This window comes from Saccopteryx bilineata, chromosome 6 (assembly GCF_036850765.1).
Source record: "Saccopteryx bilineata isolate mSacBil1 chromosome 6, mSacBil1_pri_phased_curated, whole genome shotgun sequence".
Classification (NCBI taxonomy): Eukaryota; Metazoa; Chordata; class Mammalia; order Chiroptera; family Emballonuridae; genus Saccopteryx; species Saccopteryx bilineata.
In genome coordinates, this window is record NC_089495.1 from 151,787,226 (window position 1) to 151,809,421 (window position 22,196).

Below are 22,196 nucleotides of genomic sequence, written 5' to 3' on the forward strand. Positions count from 1 at the left end.
AAAGTATTTTGATTCTTTTGTCAAAACAATTTAAGTTCTAAATCTTTTTTTTTTTTTTTTCCGAAGCCAGAAATGGGGAGGCAGTCAGACAGACTCCCGCATGCGCCCGACCAGGATCCACCCAGCACGCCCACCAGGGGGCAATGCTCTGCCCATCCGGGGCATTGCTCTATTGTGACCAGAGCCACTCTAGCGCCTGAGGCAGAAGCCACAGAGCCATCCTCAGCACCGCGCAAACTTTGCTCCAATGGAGCCTCGGCTGTGGGAGGGGAAGAGAGAGACAGAGAGGAAGGAGAGGGGTAGGGGTGGAGAAGCAGATGGGCGCTTCTCCTGTGTACCCTGGCCGGGAATCGAACCCGGGACTCCTGCACGCCAGGCCAACGCTCTACCACTGAGCCAACCGGCCAGGACCAGTTCTAAATCTTTTTGAAGTATCTTGCCTCTTAATCTGGAGCAATCTGTACTTCAGAACTAAAATTATATATTGATTTATAGCTAAAATGACTTACCAGTATTTTTTAATTCTGCTTCTCCTTGGCAGGGATATACTTAAAAGTTTGTCACCTATTACTTTCTTAGAACTTTTCAGCAAACAAGATTCCTAAACCTCACTTTAAGGATTTAATAGAAAAATTTCTATGAATCCAAATTTAATTATCCTTTAATTCATGTTTGTTACCTACTGTTTTAAAACTTGTCAGCTAAGAATTAGTATCACCCAATACAAATAGCCAACAGATATATGAAAAGATGCTCACCTTACTAGGTATTTGAGAAATGCAAATCAAAACTACAATGAGATACCACCTCAAACCTGTTAGATCAGCTATTCTAAACAAGACAGGTAATAAGTGCTGGAGAGACTGTGGAGAAAAAGGAACCCTCATTCACTGTTGGTGGGATTGTAAAGTAGTACAACCATTATGAAATAAAGTATGGTGGTTCCTCAAAAAATTAAGAATAGAACTACCATATGACCCAGCAATCCCTCTACTGGGTATATACCCCCAGCTGGTCAAATAAGTTTATAAATATGATATATAGGTTTGCTGGCTTATAGTTCGCACTGGGTGTGGGGGACAGGCTGTAAACAGGCAGGGTTGTTATACCCTAAGGCTTAGTTTTAAGACTAAGCCTTTCCCACCCTAAGTGACTTTGTATCAGAGACTTCCTTGTTTGTATATTGGATTAAAGGTTTTGATTTCTACACTATAAAATGGGGCAGACCAGGAGCTTGCTCTCTCTCGGTTTCTGAGATTAGCATTAGAGAGGAGAGCAGAGAAAGGCCACGTGGAGGAGAGGAGAAGGAGCCAAGATGGTGGAGTGCTGAAGGAGAAGCCAGTTTGTGCAGAGAGGAGGAGATGGGGAACAGAGGTGAATAATTCTGGTGAGCTAGAGACCTTTCATTCTAGGAAACTTGGATAAGTCAGTAGCTTTGTGAGCGTTGAATGAGAGGGTTTTGGAGCCCAGTGTGTGTTTTTACTTGCCTGCCAGGTGCAAGCTAAGATTAAAGATAATGGCCCATCAGTTCATGGCTCCATAGTTTCATTACCGTCTGCCCGAATCAAATGCAAACCTGCACGGGCCAGGCAGCTGTAATGGTGGCTGTGGCTACTGGCTTTACACCCCCAAAACTCAAAAACATTGGTATGTAAAGACACATGCAGCCAAATGTTCATCGCAGCATTATTCACAGTGGCCAAGACATGGAAACAACCAAAAGGCCCTTCAATAGATGACTGGATAAAGATGTGGTTCATATATACTATGGAATACTACACAGCCATAAGAAATGATGACATAGGATCATTTACAACAACATGGATGGACCTTGATAACATTATACTGAGTGAAATAAGTAAATCAGAAAAAACTAAGAACTGTATGATTCCATACATAGGTGGGACACAAAATTGAGACTAATGGACATGGACAAGAATGCAGTGGTTACCTTGGGGAGGAGAAGGAAGGAGAAGGAGGGGGTGGGGAGAGGGGAGGGGCATAAAGAAAACCAAATAAAAGGTGACGGAGGGCAAAAAAAAAAAAGAATACTACTAATGTATATTTATTGGCATTAAAATTTCATGATATAGCTTAAGTTAAGATGAAAAACATCAGAGTATGATTTCACTTAGAAATAATTTGCTAATGACTACATAGAAAATGTCTGGATGACTTCCAGTAAATAACAAATATCTGTGGGTAATAGACTCAAAATACTTTTTTCTTCTATAGAATTTTCTGTCAAGTCTGCATTTGTATTTGTTTTTAATCAATTAACACATGTTACTAATAAAATCAGTAAAAACAGAAAAAAAGAAAAAAGAATTACTATCATCCTAAATAATATCTCTTCAGAACTCAGGGTATATATAAGGTATGCCAGAAAGTTCTGTCCGTTTCTATCACAAGTTTCGACACGTAAGCACATGTTTATTTGGCGCATGTGTGCCTCTCTATTTTATTTATTTATTTTTTTTTACAGGGACAGAGAGAGAGTCAGAGAGAGGGTTAGATAGGGACAGACAGACAGGAACAGAGAGAGATGAGAAGCATTAATCATTAGTTTCTCCTTGCGACACCTTTGTTGTTCATTGATTGCTTTCTCATATGTACCTTGACCGTGGGCCTTCAGCAGACCGAGTGACCCCTTGCTCAGCGACCTTAGGTCTGAGCTGGTGAGCTTTTTTTTTTTGCTCAACCCAGATGAGCTCGTGCTCAAGCTGGTGACCTCGGGGTCTCAAACCTGGGTCTTCCGCATCCCAGTCCGACACTCTATCCACTGCGCCACCGCCTGGTCAGGCTGCCTCTCTATTTTTATCACTTAATGTATACATACTGACATAGCAAATTAACTAAAACAAAGTTGATTCACATTAGTCTTATGTGTGAAGTGATAGTGTACCCATGGCTACTGATAAAGTTCATTTACGCCAGTGTAATTTTTACGAATTTCAACAAGGAAGAAATGCTACAGAAGCATGTCTGTCGCATCCACCATATTCCCCGGACTTAGCACCCTCCGACTATCACTTGTTTTTGTCCTTAAAATTTTTTAAAGGGCAAAAAATTCAAAAATGAAGAAGATATCAAACAAGCACTGGTTCAATTTTTCACATCAAAAGATAAAACATTTTTCAAAAATGGGATATACAAATTGCCCACACGCTGGCAAGAAATCATTAATAATAATGGCAATTATGTTATTTAATAAAGCTTATTGACGGTAAGAAAAATTTGTATTTTCTTTATTCCAAAAATGGACAGAACTTTCTGGTAGACCTTATATATATCTATATATATAAATATATATATTATATTTATGATAAATTTACATAAAATCTCACCTTTCTAGTGGGTAAGTCCTTGATGAAGTCCATCACAGCTTGTCTGTTGGGGAGAATTTGGTATTGTCCATTTGGTTTATTCTTATCACTGCATACTTTTGCTAACATTGTATTTGGGGCAATGCCTTAAAAGAAGAATACTCTGATGAATCAAAGAAGTTGATATGTATGATTTTAAAATATATGATGACGATATAAAAAAATAATAATGTTAAATGCAAAAAATCTGAAATGATGTAAAATGCTATTTTAAAATAACAGTGACTGAAAAAGGTAAAAGGATTTTTTAAAAAGCCTTATAATCACAGACAACAGCATGGTAATTACCAGAAAATAAAGGGCAGGGTGCATGTAAATGGTGATGGAAAGAGACTTGACTTGTATTGGTGAACAATACAATATACAGATCATGTGTTATAGAATTGTACCCTTAGGCTCTGGCCGGTTGGCTCAGCGGTAGAGCGTCGGCCTGGCGTGCGGGGGGCCCGGGTTTGATTCCCGGCCAGGGCATATAGGAGAAGCGCCCATTTGCTTCTCCACCCCCCCCCCCCTCCTGTTTCTCTCTTCCCCTGCCGCAGCCAAGGCTCCATTGGAGCAAAGATGGCCCGGGCACTGGGGATGGCTCCTTAGCCTCTGCCCCAGGCGCTAGAGTGGCTCTGGTCCCGGCAGAGCAACGCCCCGGAGGGGCAGAGCATCGCCCCCTGGTGGGCAGAGCGTAGCCCCTGGTGGGCGTGCTGGGTGGATCCCGGTCGGGCGCATGCGGGAGTCTGTCTGACTGTCTCTCCCCGTTTCCAGCTTCAGAAAAATACAAAAAAAAAAAAAAAAAAGTACCCTTAAAACATACAATTTTATTAACCAATGTCAGTCCGATAAATTCAATAAATAAAAATGCATATCTATGTTTGAAAGAGAATATTCAGAGTAGCAATAAATTGTAATTATATGCCTTGTTAAAAAAATAAAATATATAAATAAAAATAACTGAATTATTATTTATCTCCCCAGGGCTTCCTATGGTTTTAGGAAAAGAAATTATGTCAGTTATTTTTGCAGCAGAAATGAGGACTATTTAAATCTCAATGGTATTTTAAAGTGTAAGAGTAATATCTGAGTTTAAGTAATATTGTTAATTTACTTATCTACAGTAGAAACATAGAGCTACCTTATAGAAAAGATCCAGGATATAAATTAGAATGTATGTTTACTCTTTGAAAAGGTCGTCTGTATAGAATATCCACACACACACAAAATAAAATTAAGAGATTTTGGGTTGTAGTACATTTAAAATAATGATAATAAAATGTGTACATTCTTTTTATGTTACTCACAGAGTAAATTTCTACTTTTACAAAAGGTGTTTTATAATTTCTAGGAGTCTTAATGATGATAAATTGAAATATGAATTGTTTGATATAATCATTAAATAGTTAATTTCAATGTTTACATACATCTTTCTAGTTTTATTACACATGCTTTAGCATAGAAAGAAAAAGCTAACCTGTAGTATAGCTTTTATAAAATAATTTAGGGTCCTTATGATGAATATCAGTCTCTGTGCTAAACAGTGTAACCCTTATGGGATACTGACACTCGTAAAGCTCTCATTCCCTTTACTGATGATCCTAGATTGTTATGTTGCTAATTGGTGATTCTTCTGTCTACTACTTTTTGGCTCTCCAGGGTCTCTTCTGCACTATAAACCTGGAAGGGGCAATCTATCAACGGAAAACTAAAAAAGTATTATGTCCAAAAATAATTAAATTATATTTTGCGCTTAAAAAAAGGAAAGCTACATGAGATTTATAATAGTTTTTTTCTTTGGGCTCAAAGGCTTTATTGGCTTAATTCCAACTTACCTGTAGGTTTTATGCATACTAAGTAGGTTAAGTTGTTAGAAGTTAAGAATCAAAAAATGGATAAACGAAATGATACTCTCCTTTATAATGAAGAACTACTACTATTACACTTGAATTAGCCAGTCTGAAAATTATACTATTGTAGTCATCAATATCCTGTTTTAAGTACCTGCACTTGCTGTCAGTGTTGTTTTTTGCTCAATTCTGAAACGAATTTCCTTTACCACTTCCTCAGCTGATGTTCCAAAGACAACTGAGTTTTGAAGTACTTGAGGGTTACTTTTTTCTTCACCGTTCGCTTGAGAAGTATAACCTGGGGGCTGCAAATCAGGAGGACTGTCTTCGAAAAGTAATGGAGAGATAGATCGTTCATGCTCACTTGGTTTATTAACTTCCTTTCCTGATTTATCTAAATTGTAAACAGGAATAGTAATTAATCTTCATTTTAAGAAGCACATACTTCATAAATCAGGTTTTGCTACATTATTTCTAAAGACAAAATAAGTCTAGTTTTGTTTTTAAGAATCAAGATCAGAATGTCATCTTTTAGCCCTGGCCGGATGGCTCAGTGGTAGAGCATCGGCCTGGCATGCAGGAGTCCCAGGTTTGATTCCCGGTCAGGGCACACAGGAGAAGTGCCCATCTGCTTCTCCACCCCTCCCCCTCTCCTTCCTCTCTGTCTCTCTCTTCCCCTCCCGCAGCCAAGGCTCCATTGGAGCAAAGTTGGGCCGGGCGCTGAGGATGGCTCTGTGGCCTCTGCCTCAGGCGCTAGATAGAATGCCTCTGGTTGCAACAGAGCAATGCTCCAGATGGACAGAGCATCACCCTCTAGTGGGTGTGCCGGGTGGATCCCGGTCAGGTGTATGCAGGAGTCTGTCTGACTACCTCCTCATTTCCAACTTCAGAAAAAAACAAAAAAAAAAAAAAAAAAAAAAAAAAAGAAACCTTTGGATCATGAAACTTTTGTTTCCTCATATATAAAAGAATGAAAGTAAGTTCTGAGGCAAAGAAGGGAATTGGGGAGTTGTTAATTTGGGAAATGAAGAAAAAAATCCCAACCAATGTTTTGATATGTTTAAAGAAAATTAAAAAAAAAAAAACCTATTTGGAACTACAATGAAAGTCCACTTTAAAGAGGTAAGTTCCTCAGATTCAATGCATTCCAACACTTTGTTAGTAAGATTTTAGGAAAGGAATTGCCAAAATTACTTTTTTCGGGGACTCTGCATACTCTTAGAGTCGTGACCCACAGGTTGAGAACCACTGGTCTAGAGATTTAAAAATTTCACTTGGTTTAAAAGTGACACTCCACATATTTTACCCCCAAAACCCAATGGTATGTTTTAAGTTTCTGATTCTTCATAATAAAGGTATAGTTAGTCCTGCTACCTATGCATGCTAATACATAAATTAACTGGGTTAATTCAAATTCAGAAAGTTTTCTGTTTGTTTTTTAGTTTGATTGTTCTAATAAATTGCTTACCATTTCCTAGAGAGTTTCCCATTGTAATGACATACTTTCTTTTGTCCTCAGGCCAATTTTGTCTTTCCTGTAAGTGCTTTGTTATGTTCAAGTAGGCCTCATCAAGACTCATGGTCATAAAATTGGGATCATAATAAGCAAGTATTTCCTTAACCTTCAAAAGAAACAAAATGGTTTAAATTTTGCTGCCATAACAAAATCACATACAGCTGATAAGAAAAATTAATATTCTTACTTTGCAGCTATAGTAACAATCCCGCAATCTATAGCTCAGGGATTTAGGAAATAAGTAATTTACTGCCAGGACAAATTTGTCCAAATTCTCTTTTGTATTAAAATATATCCTGAAGGCAGAAGACCATGAAATAGCTTTATTTGATATAATCTCTATTTAGCTACCTATATCTAGATATAGTAAGTGATTCAAATAAAAATCAAACATCACTCTGGTAGGCACAGAAAATGTGGTTAAGCCACACAATTTTAATAGTTGATCAAAAGTAGAAGTGGGAACAATAGGGTGGGGATCCTGCTCCACCTCACCTTTTATGATGGTTTTTGTACATCTTACATAAAGGTATTATGTTGCTTTACAAAGTAGTCCTATTTTAATTAATTATACCATGCACATAAAATTCCCCTCAATACACACATTCCAGAAAACAAAGCTCAATTATCAGGATTTGTAATGGAAAAGATGACAAAATCTGTAGTGTTTGTGACAGTAATAAATGGTGGAGAACAGTCTGGAGTTGCATCTCGGAATAAAATAAATACAAAAAGAGATCAGAATCTGTATGATTCCAGTGTTGGGTGAATAAGTTTGTAAACTGCAAGTTTTATGCCCACTCTGTTAAAGATGGCTGCTGCTCATGTAATGATGCTCTCACGTAATACAGCTAATTGCCTTTCATGCTTGGGAAGGGGCTTGGTTATGCTAATATGTGCTGGAGGAGGGACTTTAGTGACAAAATGTGTTAAAAGGAGGAGCTAGGAGGCCATTTTGCAGAGACCACGTTCTTGCAGAGAGGGGAGGAGCCCATGTTGTAGCAGGGGAAGGAGAGGCCATGTGGAAGATCCAGCTAAAATGGAGGCATGCAGAGGGGACTGAGCGAGGCCTTTCATTCTAGCAAAAACCGGAGAAAGTCAGTGGCTTTGGGAGTCCAGAATGGAAAAGGAAGCATTTTCCTGCTGTGTGTATTTTCTCGCCCACCAGTTGCAAACAGGAATAAAGGAAAATGGCCCACCAGTTCTTGGCTCAACTGTTTCTTTATGATCTGTCTGAATCAAAGGCGAACCTAAACCTGCATGGGCCAGGTGGCTGTGATGATGGCTGCGACTACTAGCTTTACATCCAGAAATGCCTTATATATAAGATAATTTTATTAAATAAAACCAAATTTTTTAAACTTTTGAAGTATTAGCTGAAATTAGAGGATATGGTTGCCAAAATAATGTTAGAAAAACATTATGTTATAGTTAAATCTAAAAGCTATCTGCTGCATCATGAGAAACCCTTTCTTGAGGATTTATAAAAAGAAGACTTTTTAGCTCAATCTAATTATGAACAGCTGAGTAAAAGGTAATGTTAGAAAATGGTGACATAAAACTTGGCCAAGCTTTGTCAGAGAGTACCTTAATTAGCTCTGCTCTTATACAAAAAACTATTTTTATGATGTTCTCAAATGGAACCTTTCTAGTGAAAATGAAACTGAAAAGTTTGTAGTTAGCCAATTAAGATTATTCTGAATGGGAAGTATTCCCTAGGGCAGGGGCCGGGAACCTTATTGGCTGAGAGCCATGAATGCCACATATTTTAAAATGTAATTCCATGAGAGTCATACAACAACCCGTGTACGTTATGCATTATCCAATAAAAATTTGGAGTTGTCGGGGAGGACAGCTGTGATTGGCTCCAGCCACCCACAACCATGAACATGAGCGGTAGGAAATGAATAGATTGTAATACATGAGAATATTTCATATTTTTAATGTTATTATGTTTTATTAAAGATCTGTCTGCGAGTCAGATGCAGCCATCAAAAGAGCCACATCTGGCTCGTGAGCCATATGTTCCCGACCCCTGCCCTAGAGGCATTGAGTACTAACATCCTTTACAGCTTTAAGAATGAGAATAAACAGCTCCTGAAGATGGCAGCGGAGTAGGCAGATGCACAGACTCCCAGCTCTCACCACCAAACTGGAATACAAATCAATTTAGGAACAATCAGTGTGAAAAACCAACTCTGGACTATAAGAACAGCTCTTAAAAACCAAGGAAAAAGAAGAAGCCACAACAAACTTGGTAGGGAGTCTCTGAAGATCCCCTCCTTACAGGAAGAGAGGAGGTGGTGAAGCTGAGAGCCCAGGGGGCTCTCACTCCAGGGAAAAAAGCAGAAAATACTGCTCACAGCCACCTGCCTGGTGACCAGGGAATGAGGTGTGTTGAAAGGGCCAGCTTGTCTTCCAAGAGGAAAGGGGAGAGAGAGAGACAGACAGTGAGGGGCAGAGGAATGCAGGGGACAACCTAGAAGCTGATTCATCCAGTGCTGGAGGTGGCCATAGCTGGGGGAGAGGCTAATCCTTCCACAAAACAAAAGACTAAATTGCTTCCGGGGCACAGATCTCCAGACATCTCTCCAGTTCCAATCAGTGCAAAAAGACACAGCTGAAAAGAAGAAGTGTGGAGGAGGGGCAGTAACTCAGGTCTCCATGGAGATCTGAGATACACCTCCCCCTACTGAAGCTGAGAAAACACCCTGCCCCCAGAGAGATTAACTGGTAGAAGAGGCCTTCAGAGTCTCAGGTTATACTACCTCATTCCTGGATACAGTTTCAAATAAGCCCCCTGCTGAGACCAGTAAAAAAGACTATCACCTGTTAAGAAAACAAACAAATCAAGACTTCAAAGCAGCCCAAATCCAAAAGTGGATTACATATAATAGCTGATGCCAACGCAAGAAGATCTAGAAATAACATAACTGAAAACTGGAGACAAACACCAAGCCTAGACTCAATCGGCTCTACAAACAAAACACACAAACACACAGACATAATGAGGAGACAGAGAAGTGTAATCCAAATGAAACCACAAGAGAAACCTTCAGGAGATGAACTGAGTAATATGGAAATAACCAAACTTCTGGATGCGGAGTTAAAAATAATGATTGTAAAAATGTTTAGGGATCTTAGAACAACAATGGATGGTCATTACGAACACCTAGATAAAGAAATAGCAAGTATAAAAAAGGATATTGAAATATTAAAAAAAGAATCAGTCGGAGATGACAAATACAGTATCAGAAATGACCACAATGGAAGGAATTAAAAACAGGATTATAGAGCTGAGGATCGAATCAGCGAGTTGGAGGACAACTTGAATGAAGGCATGAAAGCAGAGAAAAAAAAAGAAAAGAGACTCAAAATGTCTGAGGAAACTCTAAGAGAACTCTGTGACAACATGAAGAGAAATAACAATCACATCATAGGGGTTCCTGAAAAAGAAGAGAAAGAACAAAGGATAGAGACTTTATTCAATCACATCATAGCTGAAAACTTCCCTAAATTAATGCAGAAGAAACTCTCACAAGTCCAAGAAGCACAGAGAACACCATTAAAGAGGAACCCAAAGAAATCTACACCAAGACACATTGTAATTAAAATACCAAAGCTAAGTGATAAAGAGAAAATATTAAAAGCTGCAAGAGAAAAAAAAAGCTGTCACCTACAAAGGAGCCCCCTTGAGGATGACATCCGACTTCTCAACAGAAACACTTGAGGCCAGAAGGGAATGGCAAGAAATATTCAAAGTAATGCAGAACAAGAACATACAACCAAGACTACTTTATCCAGAAAGGCTATCATTTAAAATTGAAGGAGAAATAAAAAGCTTTACAGACAAAAAAAAACTCAAGTAATTCATTACAACCAAACCAATGCTGCAGGAAATGTTAAGAGGCCTGTTGTAAACAGATCAAAGTGGGAAAAGAATATAGCAAAAGAGGAATACAGCTTTAAACAATAAAATGGCAATAAACAACTACATATCAATAATAACCTGAAATGTAAATGGATTAAATGATCCAATCAAAAGACATAGAGTAGCTGCATGGATAAGAAAACAGGAATCATACATATGCTGTCTATAAGAGACACACCTGATCACAAAAGCTGCACGTAGATTGAAGATAAAAGGATGGAAAAAAACATTTCATGTAAATGGAAATGAAGAAAAAGCTGGGGTAGCAATACTTATATCGGACAAAACAGACTTTAAAACAAAGGCTATCGTAAGAGATAAAGAAGGCCGCTACATGATGATAAAGGGAGTAAACCAACAGAAAGTTATAACTATTATAAATATCTATGCACCTAATATAGGAGCACCTAAATATATAAAGCAGACTTTGATGGATATAAAGGGTGAGGTCAACAGCAATACTATAATACTAGGGGATTGCAATACACAATAACATCAATAGATAGATCCTCAAGATAGAAAATTAACAAAGAAACAGCAGACTTAAAAGACACACTAGATCAACTCGATTTAATAGATATCTTCAGAACCTTTCAACCTAAAGCAGCAGAGTATACATTATTTTCAAGTGCTCATGGTACATTCTCTAGGATAGAACACATGTTAGGTGGTCTCAACAAATTTAAGAAGATTGAAATCATATCAAGCACTTTCTCTGATCACAATGGCATGAAACTAGAAATCAACCGCAACAGAAAAGCTCAAAAATTCTCAAACACATGAAAACTAAATAGCAGGTTGTTAAATAACGACTGTATTAAGAATAAGATCTACGAAGAAGTAAAAAAATTCCTAGAAACGAATGACAATGAGCATACAACAACTCAAAATTTATGGGACACAGCAAAAGCAGTACTGAAAGGGAAGTTCATAGCACTACAGGCACACTCTAAGAAGCTAGAAAAAACTCAAATAAACAACTTAACCCTTCATCTAAAAGAACTAGAAAAAGAACAGCAAGTAAAGCCCAAATGTAGTAGAAGGAAGGAAGTAATAAAGATCAGAACAGAAATAAATGACATAGAGGCTAAAGAAACAATACAGAGGATCAATGAAACTAGGCGGTGGTTTTTGAAAAGGTAAACAAGATCGATAAACTTTTAACTAGACTCACCAAGAAAAAAAGAGAGAGGACTCAAATAAATAAAATTAGAAATGAGAGTGGAGAAATAACAACTGACACAACAGAAATACAAAATATTGTAAGAAAATACTATGAAAACTTTATGCCAAAAAAACTAGACAACCTAGATGAAATGGACAAATTCCTTGAAACATACAATCTTCCAAAAATCAATCTGGAAGAATCAGAAAACCTAAACAGACCGATTACACCAAATGAGATTGAAACAGTTATCAAAAAACTCCCAACAAAGAAAAGTCTGGGGCCTGATGGCTTCACAAGTGAATTCTACCAAATATTCAAAGAAGAACTAACTAACTCCTATCCTTCTCAAGCTATTTCAAAAAATTCAAGAGGAAGGAAGACTTCCAAGCTCCTTTTATGAGGCAAACATAATTCTGATTCCAAAACCAGGCAAAGACAACACAAAGAAAGAAAATTATAAGCCAATACCCCTGATGAAAATAGATGCTAAAATCCTCAACAAAATATTAGCAAACCGGATCCAACAATATATGGAAAAAATCATACACCATGATCAAGTGGGATTTATTCTGGGGAGGCAAGGCTGGTACAATATTTGCAAATCAATCAATGTGATTCATCACATAAACAAAAGGAAGGAGAAAAACCATGTGATAATTTCAACAGATGCAGAAAAAGGATTTGATAAGATCCAGCACCCAATCAAGATCAAAACTCTCAGCAAAGTGGGAATACAGGGAACATACCTCAACATGACAAAAGCCATCTATGAGAAACCCACAGCCAACATCATACTCAATGGGCAAAAATTAAAAACAATCCCCTTAAGATCAGGAACAAGGCAGGGGTGCCCCCTTTCACCACTCTTATTTAACATAGTCCTGAAAGTCCTAGCCACAGCAATCAGACAATAAGAAGAAATAAAAGGCATTCGAGTTGGAAAAGAAGTAAAACTATCATTATTTGCAGATGACATGATATTGTACATAGAAAACCCTAAAGTCTCAGTAAAAAATCTACTGGACCTGATAAATGAATTCAGCAAAATGGCAGGATATAAAATCAATACTCAGAAATCAGAGGCATTTTTATACACCAACAATGAACAGTCAGAAAGAGAAATTAAGGAAACAATCCCCTTCACTATTACAACCAAAAAAATAAAGTAGCTAGGAGAAAATTAAACTAAGGAGACTAAAGACTTGTACTCGGAAAATTATAAAACATTGATAAAAGAAATCAAGGAAGATACAAACAATTGAAAACATATACCGTGCTCATGGTTAGGAAGAATAAAAACATCATTAAAATGTCTTTATTACCCAAAGCAATTAATAAATTCAATGCAATACCAATGAAAATACCAATGACTTACTTCAAAGATATAGATCACATATTCCAAAAATTTATATGGAACCAAAAAAGAACACAAATAGCCTCAGCAATCTTAAAAAGGAAGAATAAAGTGGGAGGTATCACACTCCCTGATATCAAGTTATACTACAAGGCCATTGTACTCAAAACAGCTTGGTACTGGCATAAGAATAGGCATATAGATCAATGGAACAGTACAGAGAACCCAGAAATAAACCCACAGCTCCATGGACAACTGATATTTGACAAAGGAGGTAAGGAAATACAATGGAGTAAAGACAGCCTCTTTAACAAATGGTGTTGGGAAAATTGGACAGCTACCTGCAGAAAAATGAAACTAGACCACCAACTTACACCATTCACAAAAATAAACCCAAAATGGATAAAAGACTTAAATGTAAGCAGTGAAAGCATAAGCATCTTAGAAGAAAACATAGGCAGTAAGCTCTCCGACAGCAATATATTTGCTGATTTATCTCCACAGGCAAGTGAAATAAAAGACAGGATAAACAAATGGGACTATATCAAACTAAAAAGGTTCTGCACAGCCAAAGACAACAAGAACAGAATAAAAAGACAAACTAAACAATGGGAGAACGTATTTGACAATACGTCTGATATGGGTTGATAACCAAAAATGATAAAGAACTTGTAAATCTCAACACCAGGAAGACAAACAATCCAATCAAAAAATGGGCAAAAGAAATGAATACACACTTCTCCAAAGAGGACATACAGATGGCCAATAGGCATATGAAAAAATGTTCAACATCACTAATCATTAGAGAAATGCAAATTAAAACCACAATGAGATACCACCTCACACCAGTCAGAATGGCGCTCATCAACAAAACAACATAGAATAAGTGCTGGCGAGGATGTGGAGAAAAGGGAACCCTCCTGCACTGCTGGTGGGAATGCAGACTGGTGCAGCCTCTGTAGAAAACAGTATAGAGATTCCTCAAAAAATTGAAAATCGAACTGCCTTTTGACCCAGCTATCCCACTTTTAGGAATATACCCTAAAAACACCATAGAACTGTTCCAAAAGGAGAAATGTACCGCCATGTTTACGGCAGCATTTTTCACAATAGAGAAGATCTGGAAACAGGCCAAGTGTCTGTCAGAGGACGAGTTGATTAAAAAGCTTTGGTACATATATACTATGGAATACTACTCAGCCATAAGAAATGATGACATTGGATCATTTACAATAACATGGATGGACCTTGATAACATTATACAGAGTGAAATAAGTAAATCAGAAAAAAACTAAGAACTATATGAATTCATACATAGATGGGACATAAAAATGAGACTCAGAGACATGGACAAGAATGTGATGGTAACGGGGTGGGGGGGATGTGGCGAGGAAGGAGGGAGAAGGGGTGGGGGGAGGGGAGGGGCACAAAGAAAACCAGATAGAAGGTGATGGAAGACAATTTGACTTTGGATGAGGGGTATGCAGTATAATCAAATGTCAAAATAATCTGGAGATGTTTTCTCTCAACAGATGTACCCTGATTTATCAATGTCACTGCATTAATTTTAATAATAATAATAAAAGAATGAGAATAGACATGTTCCAGTAAAAATTAAGTACTTTGGTTCTGAGAACAGTTAAAGCTATCTCATTCTTTCTGATAAAACAAAAATGTTTTTTCCTTAATCTTTAAAACCAAGACATAAATATTAATGTATCTATAGTCAGTGAATTTTTAGTGTAGTTCATTTACACATTAAAAACCCATTTGTTATCTGCAAATAAACTACCTAGATCCTGCTCAAATTTGAAGATTCTTCCAACTTATGTAAATAATTAGAATAGGGAATTAAAAACAATTTAGGCCTGACTGGTGATGGTGTAGTGGGTAGAGTGTTGACCTGGGATGCTGAGGTTTGAAACCCTGATAATCACAGGCTTGAGCGCGGCGTCACAAGCTGACTGTGGAATCATCAAAATGATTCCATGGTCACTGGCTTAAGCCCAAAGTCGCTGGCTTGAGTAATCTGCAACCCCTATCAAGGCATATATGAGAAACAATCAATGAACAGTGACCCAACTATGAGTTGATGCTTCCCATCTCTTTCCCTAGCAAAAAACAGAAACAAAAACAAAAAAACAAAACAATAAAATTAGTTTTTACTGTCCTAGTGTCTAAAGTTGTACTGAATTAAAGCAGGACTTAAACATATTCTTTGTGGCCCTGGCTGGTTTCTTCAGTGGTAGAGCATCGGCCCGGCATGTGGAGGTCCCGGGTTCGATTTCCAGCCAGGGTACACAGGAGAAGTGGCCATCTGCTTCTCCACCCTTCCCCTTCTCCTTTCTCTCTATCTCTCTCTTCCCCTCCCACAGCCAAGGCTCCATTGGAGCAAAGTTGGCCCAGGTGCTGAAGATGGCTCCATGGCTTTCAACTCAGGTGCTAGAATAGCTTTGATTACAGTGGAGCAACACCCCAGAGAGGCAGAGCATTGCCCCCTATTAGGCATGCCGGGTGGATCCCGGTTGGGCGCATGTGGAAGTCTGTCTGTCTGCCCACCTCCCCCACTTCTCACTTCTGAAAAATACAAAAAGAAATTCTTAGTTACAAAATGTTTGCAGGTTTTCAAACGTATTAAAAGCCTACATTTATGGTCATTTTATCTCTTTTTAATTAGAAATATAGTAAAACAGATAAGAAGTAACCAAATGTGAATTTGTTACTCCACCACACCCTTTTCAGAAGTAAGCACAAAAGTACTTGATGCCAGACAATTTAATTTTTTTTTATTTTTGTGTGGGGAATCATTTTAATTTGGGAGCCAGGGATCATTTGTAGGGTAAATGAAGAGGAATATAAATAAGAGGAGTAATTTAAAGACCATTTGCATGACTAAAAGTACTAGGACAATAATTTTTTTATTTGTTCATTTTAGAGAGGAGAGAGAGAGAGAAAGAAAGAGAGAGAGGTGGGGGGGGGGAGGAGCAGGAAGCATCAACTCCCATAGGTGCCTTGACTGGGCAAGCCCAGGGTTTTGAACTGGCGACCTCAGTGTTACAGGTCAATGCTTTATCCACTGAGCTACCACAGGTCAGGATAGGCCAATAAATTTTTAAATGTTACAATTCAGACAATCTTTAACACATTGCATTCTACATAGTTTTTGTTTGTTTAAACAAGAGACAAACAGACAGACAGGAAGGGAGAGAGATAGATGAGGACCATCAACTCATAGTTGTGGCACCTCAGTTGTTCATTGATTGCTTCTCCTCTGTGCCTTGACTGGGGGGCTACAGGTAAGCCGGTGACCCCTTGGCTCAAGCCAGCAACTTTGGGCTTCAACCCAGAGACCTTTGCCTTAAGCCAGCAATCACGGGGGTCATGTCTATGATCCCACGCTCAAGCCAGTGACGCTGACTCAAGCTGGGGAGCCCACACTCAAGCTAGATAAGCCCACGCTCAAGCCGGCAACCTTGGAGTTCCAAACCTGGGTCATTGGCATCCCAGGCTGAAGCTCTATCAACTGCTCCACTGTCTGGTCAGGCTACCACAGTTCTAAGTGTTTGATGTAGCATTCTAAAATTTTAATTTATGACTTAAGTTCCAGCACTGGTATGATAACTCATTTGTTATCAAAAATAGAGAATATGGCAGTTTTCCATATATGATAGTTTAGGGCTTTAGGCAATTTTATTGTATAATCAAATCTTTATCCCTCAGAGAGTCTTTTCAAAGCAATAGATTATTCTCTTTTTTTCTTTATCAGTCCCTTAGGTATTAAATTCTCATAAGCATCTTTACTAGACTGTGGGCCAAGGAAAGCAGCTAATCAAAATTAGTGAGTTCTGTTACTGTTTAAAAACACTGATTAAAAAAACTATTCAGAAAAGAGGCTGAAATTAATGACTTGAGTAGATTCTGTAAGTTATAAATATCAGGTAATTCTAGAAGAAAATATATAGTGTACATTAAGAGAAAAAAAAGCTAAAGGTAACTTAGATTATAATTAAGTCAATTCAAAGTTTTCCGGGGAGATATAGTTTTCTAAGCAGATGAAAAAACACATGGAAAAGCAAAGAATTATAATATAGCTCAATACTCAATTTATAGGCTGAAGAAGTGGTAGGAGGTGACACTAAAGAAATAAACTAAGGCCAAATTCTGATATGTAAAGGCCTGTGGACCTGACTTCATAGGTGGCAGGACATTGGTGAAAGGCTATAATAAGTACGGGTGAGACATCAGACTTACCTCTCTACTCACAGCTCGGTATTTGTCGAAGTTTGGAGGCACTATAGTAAGTTGTGGGCAGAGTCTTTTAGCAATAAATCCTGGCATGGCTGCACGAACTCCAAACCTCCTTGCGTGATAATTTGAAGTCATCTGAAAGAAAACAGACCACATGGGGGAAAATATACAAACCTAAATGAACATATTGAGTGATACATTGAAAAGGAACATATTACTGACATGCATTTTCAATTCAAGGACATTTCCTTTATTGGTCACTGTCTCAAATCTTTAATTTTATCCTATCATGGTATTACAATACCATGACCCTCTCCCACTCCTGTCCTCATATTTATGATGTGACACCAGGCAATAAGCAAGCCTGTGCTAATAAAAAGATTCCCTTGCATTTCCAGTAGCTAAATTTCATTGGTTTTAAGGCATACACATAATATAGTACTTATACATCAAAGTTCAAATGATAGTGGATGATGTTATAAGAGTATAAAAATACTATTCTTTATAAAAAGAGTATAGAAATAATAGTAAAATTTACTATTATAGTATATATAGTATAGAAAGTAACAGTATAGTATAACAGTACAGATTTGGAATTTGGTCTATTTGGGATTTAAATTTTTTTTAATTTAGAACAAAAATCAAAGGTTTCATATATGGTCAATCAAATTAAGTCTCCAAAATGAAGTGACAGAAACTTAAAAGAACTTTAAAAATTAAGTTTTACTTCTTAAGGATTGAAAATCTTTTTGGTGAAAACACTTTCAGGAGATGGAAGTAAAAAGCTATGAGTAAAAGGAGAACATTACTTATTAAATCCTACAGCTGATACCTGACAATGGTCTCTATCAATGTGGTAGACCACAGTACCATATAATTTTTATTACAAATAAAATCTTTGCTTGGAATCAAGTGAAAAGTCAAAGAAATATAAAACAGAATCTATCAAAAGAAGTAATTATTTCAGAATAACAACATTAAATTAACATTAATTGTTTTTTAAAATATCATTTAAAAAATCTTGATAGTACTCAAAACTATGTTAATCTATGGTCAGTGTTCTGGAGCAGCAAATAGCACTGGAAAGACAAACCAATGCTTTCAATATCAGTAAGTCTAAAATGATTGATATAAAAGCTAAATTTATAGTAGAGAAGAAACAAAATTTTAGATATTAATTCCTTTAACTTTTAGATTTGTGGTAGATTATAAATCATAGCCACAATATTTTAAAGTTTCTCCTATCAAAAGGTGGGTTCTAGTTCCTCATGCCAAGTGACTTTCATTGTGACATGTTTTTAACCCAAAGAATGTGAGAAAGTGACATTATGTGAGGCATTACAAAGTTAGGAGCCTTTGCATTTTGGGGATCTGGCAACCATATGAAAGGACTGTGGGCTAGATTACTAAATAATAATGCACCACGAGAGGAGTGCACCATCTCTGTCAGAAGTGCCAGGCATGTTAATGAAGCCACTTTGGATTCTCCAGCCCCAGCTAAATAGCTCTAGCTCTCTACCCTAGGCTGAGTAGAGATTAGCCATCCCCACTGTACTCTGCTCAAATTATAGAATCATAAGCAAATAAATAATTGTTCACTAAGTACTGAAGGGGTTCATTATGGAGCAATAAATAACTGCTATAGGGTCTAACTTCTAACAGTACTAACTTAAACATTTCAAGAATCCATCAAATTCATTAAAAAAGAATTTTAATAGAATTATAATAATAAAAAATGTATTATCACCAGCACTACTGTACAGATATTTTTATAAGTTTAACAGCTAAAAAAACCCAATTATGCTCTAAATTTCATTAGAAGGGAAATCTATTAGGTCAGCAGCACATAAGGCGAGTAATCTTTGTTTAAATATAATGGATAATCATTTTGAATTTTGAAACAATAAGCAATTTCAGAATAAAAATTACAAGAAAGAGCCTGACAGACGGTGGTACAGTGGAGAGAGCGTTGTACTGGAATGCAGAGGACCCAGGTTTGAGGCCCAAGGTCACTGGCTTGAGCATGGGTTCACCAGCTTGACAGTGGGGTGGCCGGCTTGAATATGGAATTATAGACATGACCCCATGGTCACTGGCTTGAGCCCAAAGGTTGCTGACTTGAAGCCCAAGGTCGCTGGTTTGAGCCTAAAATTGCTGGCTTGAGCAAGGGGTCACACGCTCTGCTGAAGCTTCCCCCACCCCCAGTCAAGGCACATATTAGAGAGCAGTCAATGAACAACTAAGGTGCTGTAGAATTGATGCTTCTCATCTCTCTCCTTCCTGTCAGTCTCTTTCTGCCCTCTCAGAGTCTCTCTCTCTTTCTCTCTCTCGCTAAAAAAAAAAAAAAAAAAAATTACAGGAAAGAAAATATCCTGTGGATTTAGCAGTGGGGTTAGCTTTAATATGATTACGGCACATGTTTATGTATATATACAAGGGTGGGCAAAAGTAGGTTTACAATTTTTTATATAAAAATATAATAATTAATAAATAATAATACAATAAATTCTGTGGTTTGCATACTCACAATGGTAAACCTACTTTTGTCCACCCCACATATATAGTCTATATCAGTGATTTTCAACCTTTGTTTCTCACGCACTCATAAACTAATTACTAAAGAAAAAGGGGCCTTGACCTCTTCTTCTTTAGTAACTAATTTATTTGTGCCATGAGATGAAAATGGTTGTATTTAGTCAGGGGCACTGACCTTAGTAATTAGTGTGTGTTTGTGCCATGAAAAGAAAAGGTTGAAAATCACTGGTCTATATGTATATAAATATATAGTATTATATATCCTAAATGAAATTATTATTTTTTCAAATATTAGTTGATTTATAGGAAAGAGGAATATCTTTTCAGTAAACACTGTTTTGGGACCAGGATTGCTAGATGCCTGCATACCTATGGGAGCAGAGATAATGAACAGATTATAGTTTTGTAATAAAATAATAACTTGGTAGGAATTCGGTTTATTGCTATCTAAGGCATTGGAAGGAGTTAGGGAATAGGGAAGACCTCACCTTGTTTCTCTCGTATTTTTAATACCAAAACCCATCTATTCCAGTTGTTCCTTTTAATTTCCAACACATTTTTAGCTTCATATGGCTATCCTGGCCATCGCTACTTTCTGTGGTTAGGGTGGAAATAAGGAAGAGCAACATAGTAATCAGAAAAGCAAAGGTTTCAAGTCAAGGGAAATACTACTTAATTATAGTACTGCATTAATGAAATATGTTACTCTAGAATAGGCTGGCCAACCTTTTCTGTAAAGGTCCAGATAGTAATTACAGATATTGATTGACTTATGACCTATGCAGCTTACAATCATTCGACTTTACGAACACAATCACTAGCCACGACTGCTACGTGTCTGGCAGCACAAGTGTTGCCCAGCTGGGTGTACGACAGTGCGGATCAGCTTCTGGCAGCACTACCATCTCTGCGTGTACCATTTCAACTGTTATCCCAGACTCGGTACAGCAATTTGTGTTTTGTGTCTTGGATATTTTTCATCAAACCCCTCCCCAGATTTCTACAAAGAAGAAATTGTCTTTATCTACACCTCAGCCTGCCAAGAAGGAAAGAAAGGCCATCGATGTCGACATGAAAATGAGCGCGGGCTCATCTGACTTGAGCATGGGTTCACCAGCTTGAGTGCAGGGGTGCTGGCTTAAGCTTGGGATCATAGACATGACCCCATGGTCGCTGGCTTGAGCCCAAGGTCACTGGCTTGAGCAAGGGGCCACTCACTCTGCTGTAACCCCCTGGTCAAGGTACATATGAGAAAGCAATCAATGAACAGTACAAAGGAGGAAAGAAAGTGAATGTGATCGCACATGTATATGAAAAAACCAACTCAGGTAACCCCACCTGCTGCCTCAGATGACGACATCAACGATCCGCAGCCAAGCACCAGTGGCTAATAAAATGTTTCATACATGTTTATATATTTTGACATGTTTTGCAACTGGGAAAATGTTTCCTATGGTATTTTTTACACCTGCATTTTGTATTTTTGTATGTATCTGTATTCTGTAATTTCGTATGTTTTGCAAATATTAAACCGATTGTACTGGTAATGCAGTGTTTAACTTAAACCTTATGAATGTAAAAATAAGAAACAAAATGGTGTAGAGATGACACAAATGGCATAAAATAAACAAAGAAAATTATGATATATAACAATAATGAAATAAAATTATGATAAAATATGACTTAAGATTTTTAAAACATCATTTCACAGTACTGCACATATAGCCTACTCAACTTACGACCAAATCATGTTACAACTGGTCTGTCGGAACCAATCGTGGTCGTAAGTCGAGCACTAGCTGTACTTAGGCTTTGCAGTTCATATGGTATCTGTTGCAAGTGCTCAACTATGTTCTTTTAGTGCAACAATAATATTAAATAAATGAGTGTGATCATGTTCCAGTAAAATTTTATTTACAGGGAGGAGACAAGATGGCGCTGGAGTAGGCAGATGCACCAGCATCTACTTCCCAGAACCAATGTGGATTACAAACTAATTTTATGACTTATCAGCTGGAAAAACCAACTTTGGACTAAACTAAAAGGACTCTTCAACCCAGGAACGCTGAAGAAGCCACCCAGAGACTGGTAGGAAAAGCGGAAACGCGGAGAGGGCTGCCCAGCTCGGAGCGAGCGGCAGCAGGGAGAGACTTGCGTGGCGGGAAGTGAGTTTAGCAGAGGGGAAAGGGTCCTGAGCCCCAGGAACAAAGCCCCAGCCTGCAGCCC

At 37.7% G+C, this 22,196-nt stretch overlaps 1 protein-coding gene across 8 annotated transcripts in view; it reads right to left on the minus strand.

Moving 5' to 3' along the window:
* POLK (DNA polymerase kappa) overlaps nucleotides 1–22,196 on the minus strand; it is a 140,980-nt gene that overhangs the window by 34,513 nt on the left and 84,271 nt on the right. For 7 of the 8 annotated variants that reach the window (XM_066234923.1, XM_066234916.1, XM_066234921.1 and 4 more), the window contains 4 exons: nucleotides 17,439–17,570; nucleotides 6,687–6,840; nucleotides 5,373–5,612; nucleotides 3,348–3,472 (listed from right to left, as the gene is read on the minus strand). In XM_066234923.1, coding sequence (XP_066091020.1) covers nucleotides 3,348–3,472; nucleotides 5,373–5,612; nucleotides 6,687–6,840; nucleotides 17,439–17,570 — 651 coding nt within the window. The remainder of the gene's footprint in view (nucleotides 1–3,347; nucleotides 3,473–5,372; nucleotides 5,613–6,686; nucleotides 6,841–17,438; nucleotides 17,571–22,196) is intronic. The other variant, XM_066234920.1, reaches the window with a different exon arrangement.